Consider the following 11,318-nt stretch of genomic DNA (forward strand, 5'->3'; position numbering starts at 1 on the left):
AAACTGCCATTCTGTCAAAGACGGCAAGGAAGTCGTTGGACTTCAGAATCCCAGAACAATTGTCCTTCTCTCTGATCTTGTCACAGTCTAGTACACACACTCATCAAGCCATGAACTCCACAAGCAGCAGATCAGTTGTGACATATTTATAGTTTGTGTTGAGAGAAGAAAGGTGCCAGGAATAGACACTAGGCTAGCTGTTCGTCTCCCCTAGCTTTGGAAATGAAATGCGAGCCCTTTAAGAAAATCCCCAAAGCTCAGGAAGATTCCTGTTATTCTGTGCTGCTGCTGCTGCTGGCGGAGAAGCGACCCTCTCCTGCACCTCCCTGACTCCCCGCTGTATAAAAATGAGGTCTCCAGGAACTCTGTTTCACAGAGAGCTGGTGAATGTCACTCACAGGCTGTGCTACTGGGAGTGCTTGTGTGGGTTTCCAAAGGGGCAGCTGTGGGGCCATGGAGGTGCTGCTGGTGACTTGGCTGCTCTCTGGCTGCATGGTCTGGGGGGGAGGGACCTCAGGGAGCAGCACTGTCCATCTCCACAAAGCAAAAGACCAGGATGGCAGATGCATCTATTCCTTCGTGGTCCCCAGTGCCAGTGAAGCCAGCTGTGCTGACCCTGGTGAAGCCATGGCAGCTATCGGGGCTCTGCAGCAGGAGAGCAATGCCCAGCGCCTGGAACTGGAGTCTGCTCGAGCCAGGCTGGCTCTTCTGGAGAAGCTGGTTGAGCAGCTGCACGGCAGCCAAGCTGGGAGGGGCCCCTCTCTTTCTCTGGTGGGGCTACTCCAAAGAGAGGTGGGTAGTCTGAAGAGGGAGCAAGCCCAGCGGGACAGCCAGGTGAGCAGGCTGGAGTCTACCATCAGCAACCTCCTCCAAGACAAGTCTGCCTTAGAAGAAGACAAGAGGCAGCTAGAGGAAGAGAAGGGCGAGCTGGGAAGGAGGCTGGAGGCCAGCACCCAGGCGATGGCACAGCTGAGAGCAAGCCAGTGTCCCCAGGCTGGAGAGCTGCCCAGCAGCAGGGACTCCCTCCGCACTTCTAGAGAAGGTAAAGCTGGAGGCCATCCTCTGCCTTTGGAACCTGCCTGAGCTGCGGCTTATTCGTTAGGGTGGCCACTTGCATTCTTGTTTTTTTCAAAACGGTGCATCCTCCAGTATCATCTGGTGGCTGCAGTTCAGTCCAAAGGGGAACACTAAAGCAGGCAGGCTGTGTGTATGTTCTACAAGGCTGTAAGACTACTAGGCAAGCAGGTAATGGGAAACTGAGCATCTTCGCTTCTTTTTTGAAAGGAGGACAAAACACCGCCAGCACTATGCAGATGGGGTTAACGGTACAGTATACAAGTAATGTCAGCAGCATCGGAGAGTTAGCTAGTGAGCCACATAATGGTACAGTGGGGAAATGACTCGACTAGCAAGTCGGAGGTTGCCAGTTTTTATCCCCGCTAGTATGTTTCTCAGACTATGGGAAACACCTATATCGGGTAGCAGTGATATAGGAAGATGCTGAAAGGCATCATCTCATACTGTGCAGGAGATGGCAATGGTAAACCTCTCCTGTATTCTACCAACCACCACCACAGGGATCTGTGGCCGCCAGGAGTTGACACTGACTCGACGGCACACTTTAACTTTATGTAGCTATTAAGGGAAATAGTTACTATTATGGCAAATAGTTATTGAGAGAGTTCTTTTCCTTTCCATTAATTTGTCTAATTACTTTAAGGGCACAATCTAAATGATGTGTTTATTCATGTGTGTCCTGCTCTTCATCCTTATTTGAACCCTGACATCACTGCATCTTTTAGTAGCAAATTCCGAATTACAGAGAACTACTTTTCTCTGCTGTGAGCCGACTACCAGTCTAACATTGGACTGAGTTCTAGTATTATGAAGGAGGGAGAAAATGTTGTGTCCACATTGCTTACTATTTGATAAGTGTTAGACACTAATAAAATCTCTCCCCTTTCCTCCCCTAAGCTAAAAAGGCCCAAATGCTTCTGCCTTTCCACATAAGGAAAAGGCTTCAAACTCCTAATTATTTCAGCTGCCCTTTCCTCTCCTTTCCCACCTCTGTTATACTGTTTTTAAGATGTGGGTGAGGAACTGGACCTGGAAAGTCTAAACATGGCCCCACCTTAAGTTACTATAATGGGATTGTGACATTTCATGTGTTATTTTCCATCCATTTCTTACTAATCTCTAAGCTTTTGTGGCTTTGGACATCCAGGGTTGGTCCTGGAATAGAAAATCTATTGCAATTATGGCATCTGGCAAGTCCAGCTCTACAAAATGGGAGTGGTTAGAGAAAAGGAAACCCAAGACAGATGCTTCTCTCCAATGCTGCTACATCTCAGGGTTGCCAAAAACCAAGGATGTCAGTGAGTGTCCCCATTTCATGAATGGAACAAAGGCAAACCGAGCAGAAGGTGTTGAAAAGCTGCCAGCAAGCACAGCTTGGAATCCTGTTTGTCCTGTGAACAAGTCTAAACACTGCCCACTGCAATTTTTAGAAAGGCTTGTTGCATTAAGCCATGTTTCCTCATACTAGGGATGCACACTGCTGACCTTCGAGAGGAATCGACAGGAGGCTCAATGCTACATGAATTCCTCTTCCAGGGTTTAAAAGAGATAGACCCCCCCACTGGCCTCTTTTAAAGCTGCTACATCCTTCCCCATCACCAGAGAACAGAAATAGGGGGTGATGGAATACTGACGCTGGGATCTGGTGTCCGTCAGGGAATATTTTTGGAGTGGCAGTAGAGCAAAACCATCATTATTTTGGGTCATACCAATGGTAAAGCTGGGAAATAACCATCCTGCCCACAAACAACTGATTCAGTCCATGTGGAGTACCCAGGTCAAGTGGCTCCTGTGTTCTGATTCCAATTTGGGTGGAATTGTACTTTAAGTCAGGAAGGAGCATACAGTTGATTAGCAGAGAGAGAGAGAGAGTAAAAAAAAAAAGGACTGGCTGGTTTATTTGGCTTCTGGGCCAGCTGCCAGAAAAGCTAGTAGCAAAGTTAAATATTTCTTCCCTCAGCTTTAAAAATGAATGAATGAATGAATGAATGAGGCTTGTTCTTTTTCCTTTTTAAAGCAATTGTTTTTGTGCTCTGTCCTGATAACTATGGAGCTCCACTCCCAAGCCCCATTTTTTGTTTCAAGAGTTGGCAACTTTAGGGGTAAGCCACATTTAAATGTGCATCTTTGCAGATGCAAAGATCAATGAGGCTCCTGTACCTTTAATAGCTGTGCAGAGTAGGACATTTTGGCTGGTGCAACTTACCATGTAGGGGAGAGGAAAGTGGCACCTGCCAAAATTCTCTCTTCTACACAACTAATCAAGGGGCACAGGAGACCCCTATCCAGTGTTGCTGCGTCTGTTCACTCTTGCCGGATTCACAGTATGTGGCAACACTCACATCAACTTATTTAAGGACAAAGCTTAATCTGGAGCAATGGAACTATTTTTGAAGGCTCAGAGACATATGAAACAAAATTAAAGGAAGAGAGTTGCCAGCTTTTTGCTGCTCCTGCTCCTGTGCTTATAATAGCAGCATGAACTGCAGAAATGGACTAGGTGAAGCTTTTCTCCAATGTTTCATGCTGGGGAGAAATGTTATTTGCTTGATTTTTACATTCCAGGCTGCTGTTAGCACAGGAGAACACGAATATCCCTGCTGCGTAGTGAACTTGCATTCAAGTGTGCTGTCGAGTCCTGGCAACCACAGCGCCCTGTGGTTTTCTAGTAGAATACAGGAGGGGTTTACCATTGCCTCCTCCTGCACAGTATGAGATGATGCCTTTCAGTATCTTCCTATATTGCTGCTGCCCGATATAGGAGTTTGCCATAGTGTGGGAAACATACCAGCGGGGATTCAAACTGGATACCTCTGGCTTGCTAATCAATCATTTCCCCACTGCGCCATTAGGTGGCTGAACTTGCATTAATCTAGTCTAAAGAAGTGTGCACCTGCTGGCCACACTTCTTTCCAACAGTGACCAGTCAGATGTCTCCAGAGAGCCCACAAGCATGGTATAAAGGCAATAGCCCTCCCTTGCTCGTTGCTCCTAGTGAACTGGCATTCGGAGGTATATTGGGTTTGCACATGGAGGTTCCATCTATATATTCTGGCTGATAACTGGAAATAAATCTGGTCTCCATGAAGCTATTTGCCCTTTTTTAAAAAGCCATCTAAAACCTAGCATCAGGTTGAGGTGGAAAAATGTACAGCAGGTGTGTATGGGTGTGGTGTGTGATTTTCATTACTAGTCCTCATTAAAAATTAACTGCAAGTAGAAAACCAACATAACACACAAGGTCTTGCCTTGAACCTTTCCCCCTGCTCTGCTAGCTTTCTGTTTGCTTGGAGGGACATTCAAATTGGCATCCCCCACCTGCAGTCTGCAATGGTAAAGTCCATTCTCCCCCCTCAGCCTGCTTCATGCGTAGACCCAGCTCAAGCTGGCAAGCTGAAAAGATAGCCGACACAGCAAAAGGAGGAAATACACTGAGAACACAGTGCAAGGTAACTGTATCCATCCCCCACACATCTCAAAGTACAAAGGCAGAAAAAGCACAGGGGTAGGGCTTTCATAGGTAAATGTCTCTGTTCCGTCATGCTGGTGTACAGAGATATGGACTCCAGCTTAGCCCTTGTCAGGAGCTCCTCTGTCTGAGTCCCTGGAGGGAGAGGGAAATGGGAGCCATGCCCCCACATTCATGCACCTGCTGCCCACACATCCCCTCCTTTCCGTGTTTGCATGCAGAAGAGAGCACCCAATGCAGGCAAAGTTCCTCTAGGTGGCATGGAACCCTCACATTCAGTGCTGACCTCTGTAGACAAACATCCAGCACGTGGAGGCCTGGGAGCATGGCCAGTAAGTGCATTGAGTAGACCCACCTCCAATGCACGTTCAAGCGCAGCATCCAGATGGCTATTGTAGGCTTCAATGCTGTGGACGTTGCTGGCTGTGAATTGGGATCTCTGCCTACCGCTGAATGGTGGGCCTGGTATTGTTTATAGGGTTGTTTGCCACAGAAAGCAACACAAACACACACGGTTGGAGGCAAGACCCTTGATTATTGAAGGGTTTATTGTTCCCTTCCTCTCTTTAGACTGAGCCCTCATTAAATATTTTTTAAACATTTATATCCCACTCTTCCTTTAAGGAGCCAAGAGTGGTGCACATGGTTATGTTTATCCACACAAACTGTGATGTAGGTGGGAGAGGAGAGCTGGTCTTGTGGTAGCAAGCATGACTTGTCCTCTTAGTTAAACAGGGTCTGCCCTGGTTGCATATGAATGGGAGACTTGATGTGTGAGCACTATAAGATATTCCCCTCAGGGGATGGAGCCACTCTGGGAAGAGCATTGAGGTTCTAAGTTCCCTCCCTGGTAGCATCTCCAAGATAGGGCTGAGAGAGATTCCTGCCTGAAACCTAGGAGAAGCTGCTGCCAGTCTGTGTAGACAATACTGAGCTAGATGGACCAATGGTATGACTCAGTCTATGGCAGCTTCCTATGTTTCTATGTTAGGCTGAGAGATACATGACTGGCCCAGAATCACCCAGTGAGCTCCATGGCTGAATGAGGATTTGAACTCAGGTCTTCCCGGTCCTAGTCCAAAACATTAACCACTACGCCACGCTGGCTTCTCAATTAACAATTCTCTTCTAGAGTTGAAACTAGTCAAGAACACTGAAGATCTATTATTAGAGCTCTACCACAGTTTAATATAGTTACTAAAGTGGCAGTATTATCATTACATGGTAGCATTTGTTCAAGGGATGTTCAACAGAGAGTTCTCCCTTTTAGACAAATGCTTTCTCAGTAGCGCACTTCTGTAGCTAAAGATGTCTTGTTGAGAGCTGCTCTAGTAAAGCAGCAAAGTCCCCAGTTCACTTCTTACCTCTGCCACAAACTCACAAGGGTGGCTTTGGGCCCACCACTCCCTCTGCCTTAGTCCTCCCCATGTGCAGTGTAGGGGAAATGATACTGGCCTACCTGACAGAACAGTTGTAAGGATGACTGTGGTCATGTATGTGTCATGCTTTCAACACTTCAGATGCACTACATGAATGTTCATGATGATTTCTGCCCTATTTATCATGGCTGACATACTGTTGATTTCTGCCCTATTTATCATGGCTGACATACTGTTGCCAAATAATGTTCATGCAGTTGTGCCAGAGCACCATTGTGCTAAGCACAAGAATCATACAACTGCAGGCACACAATTCTTGCAGTTGTGGCCCTGAGCCAACAAACAAACAAACAAACAAACAAACAAACAAACAAACAAACAAACAAACAAACAAACAGTGCTCTTGCACAACTGGGTGAACATTACATTGCAACGTGCATGTGATGGTGCACAGAGTATGTCAGCCAGTCTTCACTGTGTGGGTTTTCTTTCCCCAGATCTCTCTGCAGTGTCTAAATGGGACACAGAAAGCTTGGACTACCAAGAGCTGAAATCAGAACTGATGGAGGTCTCTGCATCCCACCTCTTCCAGGGAAGCCCCTCACCCAGCCATCCTGGCACAGAAACCGAAGAATTGGGTATGAAGAAGCCGTCTTCTTCCAGCCTGGCTTTGCCCAGTGCCAGCCACAATCTTCCTTCTAGCTCAGGGGTGACAGAGAGAGCCCCCCCCCTTATTACCTCTCTCACTACTTCACACTCTCTGGAGTGGGCTCCCTCTCTGTTTGTTTCTCGTTTCAATCCGCGCTTCCTGTTGGCAAAGATGGCTCTTTGTCTTTGCCAGCCACTCTACCCCATGGGGGTGTCAATCAGTTGTGAAAAACTACCTACCACCAGCACCCTAGTTGTCAAGCCGGTAGTAGGCACTGGGAGTGGAATTCCACCCCCTGAAGAAGCACTTGGGAGTTGGTCTGCTATAATGCTGTCAGAGAGGCAAGTTTTGGGCGGTATAGAAATATGTTCAACCAACCAACCAACCAACCAACCAACCAACCAACCAACCAACCAACCAACCAAACAACCAACCAACCAACCAAACAAGCTGTAGAAAGAAACCTCAAAAGAAGGGATTATACAGAGCCCCTTGCTAGATGAACCATTTAAAGGTGGGATGGAATCTCCCCCTACCCTTTTTTGGCAACTGAATGGATAATCTCATCATAAGATGAATGGCGAAGATGGACACAAATACAATATTTGGTATAATGATGATCCTTTTGATCACCCTAGACCAGGGGTTCCCAACATTGAGTTCCTAGATACTGTTGGATTACAACACCCATAATGATGGGAGTTGTAGTCCCACAGCATCTGGGGCTCCAAGGTTGGGATCCGCTGCCCTAGACTCCACAAGGGCAAGGGTAGCCCAAATTATTGTGGGGTGGGTCTGAGGTGAGGCACCAAATGCTGCCCAGACCCATGTCCCTGGTGGGGGCCAGCCCCATTCCAGAGCTGACCCTTGCAAGCTTTGAAAGTGGCATGGGGCATGGGGGGGGGGAGCGGCAGGGAGGATGGAAGGTTGCCCACAGGTTCCTCTTCTCTCCTTGTGCTTCTTGCACACTTTGCAAGGAGTATGAGGAGAGATGCTCCGTACAAAGCTTGCAAGGGTCAAATTGGTTCTGAAGAGCTGGTGCCCCAATTAGCTGCTGCCAGAGGTGGCTGCCTCCCCTCCCCTCCTGAAAGGACCTCCCCCTTGCACTGAGGTACACTTTACCCTTGAATGAAACCGACACGCATGGCAAGCACTGCCACGGGTTTCTCCCGACATTCTATCGCAATGAAGCCTGCAGCACAGCCTGCTCCACTCCAGTCCAGAGACTGGAAGATGGCACTACACCAGGGCTGCTCCACTTTGGCCCACCTGCAGATGTTGGCCTACAACTCTCATAATCCCTGACTATTGGCCATTGTGGCTGGGGATTATGGGACTTGTAGGCCAAAAACAGCTGGAGGGCCGAAGTTGAGCAGCCCTGCCCCTGGGAGGTGTCCTAAATCCGTAACAGGCCCAGCCACAGTCAAAGGCTTCCCTTTCCCTCCCTCTGCTGAGATCAGACATCAGCGAAGGGGAAACTCAACCTCCAGCCCCTGCAGATGTGAGGTGGGAAATGCAGCGAGGGAGAGAGCCAAGCTTTCTCCTTGGAACTTCTTGCTCTGAGATTATGGATGAGAACAAGCCTCACTAGATGAACTGCCTGGCTTGCCTTGGGGCACGATCCACCAAAAGGTTTCCTGTGCAAACCACACATCTATTTGAAATGACATCTATTTGAAAAGGCTAGTTATTTTATCTAGTTACCGTTAAATTTGTATACTGCCTTTCATTAAAACCATCTCAAGGCAGTTTATAAAATATGTAAAACAATATACAACTATAAAACAGGTACACAATAAAAATATTAAACTGGAATATAAAAATACAAAACTAATTAAAATTTTGAAAGTTCCTAGCTTCTAAGCCCTATTCTCAAGAAATCCTCCCTGCCTTTAGTAAACATGGGGAAGGGGAAATGGGTTTATGTCTGCTGATCCCACTCCTGACACTGATGTGCCTATTCCCCATTAATTTAAACTCTGCTATAAAGATCAATGCTCTGCCAAGTTAGGGACATTCTCTTTCCATGTATTATGAGGCATGTCATCCAGAACTGAGTAAAGGGCCTTCAGCTCTGGCTCCTCTGTGTAATAGTGGTTCTGAGGACTCACAATCTCCCATTAAATTCTGCAATGGGACAGAGTAACTGGATTGCTTTTTCCCCTGAAACAGATTGTGGACAGCTGGTGTGGGTTGGTGAACCGATGACCTTCCGTAGGGCAGAGACCATTGCCGGTAAGTATGGTGTGTGGATGAAGGACCCAGAACCTGTGTCTCCATACACCCGTGAGACAACATGGAGAATTGACACTGTCGGTACAGACGTCCGCCAAGTCTTTGAGTATGATGATGCAGATCAGTTTGTAAAAGGCTACCCTTCCAAAGTGCACGTGTTGCCTAGATCCATGGAGAGCACCGGAGCTGTTGTTTATCGGGGCTCCCTCTATTTTCAAATGCGCAAGTCCAGAATACTGGCTAAGTATGGCCTGAAGACTGAAGTCATTACAGTCCAAAAAGTGTTGCCCAATGCTGGCTACCATGGACAGTTCCCCTACTCATGGGGTGGATATACAGACATTGACCTAGCCGTTGATGAGCTAGGGCTGTGGGTAATTTATAGCACAGAAAATGCCAAGGGGGCTATTGTGCTTTCCAGACTGGATCCAGAGACTCTGGAGATTGAGCAGACTTGGGAGACCAACATCCGCAAGCAGTCCGTGGCCAACTCCTTCATGATCTGCGGCTCCTTGTATACCATCAGCAGTTATTCATCCCCTGAGGCCACAGTGAATTTCATCTATCGCACCAGCACAGGAACCAGTGCACCTCTGAGCATTCCCTTTGAGAACCGCTACAGATACAGCAGCATGATAGACTACAATCCCACAGAACGAAAACTGTTGGCTTGGGACAACTTCAACATGGTGGCTTATGAAGTCAAGCTCTCCAAGATGTGATGAGCTTGGGGAGGCTGGTTGTGGGAAGATACAACATACCAACAGGTCCGGCCTGAGACATTTTGCTCCCTAAGGCCAAAAATCCATATGGCTAGTCTTCCGCCCACTGATTAACGTGCCACCAACCACTTGGAAATTCTCCTTCACAAGCCTCACTGAAATGAACAAGCGTTGTACCGGAGTGATATGGTGAAATTACTCTGCTCTTGTGCAAGTCCTATTCATTTCAATGGGGCTTGTGAAGGAGAACTTTCTCATGGCTTGCAGTCGTTGGGTCAGTTCTGTCTCTCCCACTTTGCTGCCTTTAATAGTATCCAATGCTGTCTGCTTCAACATGGTTTCCCTTTGCACACTCGTGCCTTTGGTAACTAGGGATTCCAGGGCTGGAGCAGAAAGCAGTGCAGGCATCAAGTCCTTCCTCTCTTTTACAAGTTCCGTAGAGTTTGACCTCTGAATGCCTGGCTTCTGAAGATCTCTTCTTAGCCTGAGCAGACATTCAGGACTGATCTGTTGGTGAATGACCCATGATGCCAAGCTTCTGGCTCAACTGTGTCCCATGATTTGATGTTATGGAAGCCCACCTGCCAATCGCTGTTGTTTGCACTTGGATGTAGCCCATTCATTATATAGTGAGTCAATGCATTTAGAGCAGGGCTGCTCCTGCTGATGTTGGCCTATAACTCCCATAATCCCTGGCTAGTGGCCACTGTGGCTGGGGATTATGGGAGTTGTAGTCCAAAAACAGCTGGAGGGGCCTAAAGTTGAGCAGGCCTGGTTTAGAGTTTTGGGCTAAGACTGGGAAGACTTGAGTTAAAATCCCCACTCAGCCCTGAAGTCAACTGAAAGACCTTGGGCCAGTCGCTCTTTCCTACCTCACTGAACTGTTGTGAGAATAAAGATGGAGAGAGCAACATACTCTGCCCTGAGCTCCTGGGAGGTGTCATTATTACTAAAAGATGAACAGTAATCATTATTACTGTTAATCATTATTATTATTATTATTATTAACAGTAATCATTATTACTGTTAAAGGGAAACTACATATTAAACTGCAGTCATGAAACAATAGTCATTCTCTATTGCAAAGCACTTAGAAAGAGCTCTTTGCAGTGGAGAAGGGAGTTCTTAACTGCTCCCCACCAGCTGATTTCCCCCTGAAACTCCTGCTGCTCTCCCCTCTATGCTTCTGAACTTGCATTTCAGAGATAAACCTGGGTACCTGTGGCGCAGCGGGGAAATGCTTGTCTAACAAGCAGAAGATTGCTGGTTTGAATCCCCGCTGGTACTATATCGGGCAGCAGCAATATAGGAAGATGCTGAAAGGCATCATCTCATACTGTGCAGAAGGAGGCAATGGTAAACCCCTCCTATATTCTACCAAAGAAAACCACAGGGCTCTGTGGGCGCCAGAAGTCAAAATCGACTTGATGGCACACTTTACCTTTTACAGCTCTATTGGGCAAGAGCAATATAGGAAGATGCTGAAAAGCATCGTCTCATACTGGGTGGGAGATGGCCATGGTCCCCTCCTGTATTCTACCAAAGAAAACCCACAGTGCTCTGTGGTCACCAGGAGTCAACACGAACTCAATGACACACTTTACCTTTACATAACATTGGTGGGGTTAAAACAGTGGCGAGAAGGGAGAAATGTACCTGGCAGGACAATGGTGAAGCACCTCTTCCCTTCCTTCCCCTCCCATCCCTTCTCTGACACAAACTTGCCTCCTCCCCAGGGCTTTGCAAGGGAGAAGGGGTTGTTGATCCTTTGTTACATGCAGCTGCAG

General features: G+C 47.3%; 1 protein-coding gene across 1 annotated transcript; it reads left to right on the forward strand.

The window, feature by feature from the left end:
* The first annotated feature begins 453 nt into the window (after positions 1 to 453).
* On the forward strand, positions 454 to 9,531 carry MYOC (myocilin). Its single transcript, XM_053249758.1, has 3 exons — positions 454 to 1,042; positions 6,435 to 6,563; positions 8,747 to 9,531. Exons 1-3 carry the CDS (start codon positions 454 to 456, stop codon positions 9,529 to 9,531), a joined length of 1,503 nt encoding a protein of 500 aa, XP_053105733.1.
* The last annotated feature ends 1,787 nt before the right edge of the window (positions 9,532 to 11,318 follow it).

Source organism: Hemicordylus capensis, chromosome 4, assembly GCF_027244095.1.
Source record: "Hemicordylus capensis ecotype Gifberg chromosome 4, rHemCap1.1.pri, whole genome shotgun sequence".
Lineage (NCBI taxonomy): Eukaryota > Metazoa > Chordata > Lepidosauria > Squamata > Cordylidae > Hemicordylus > Hemicordylus capensis.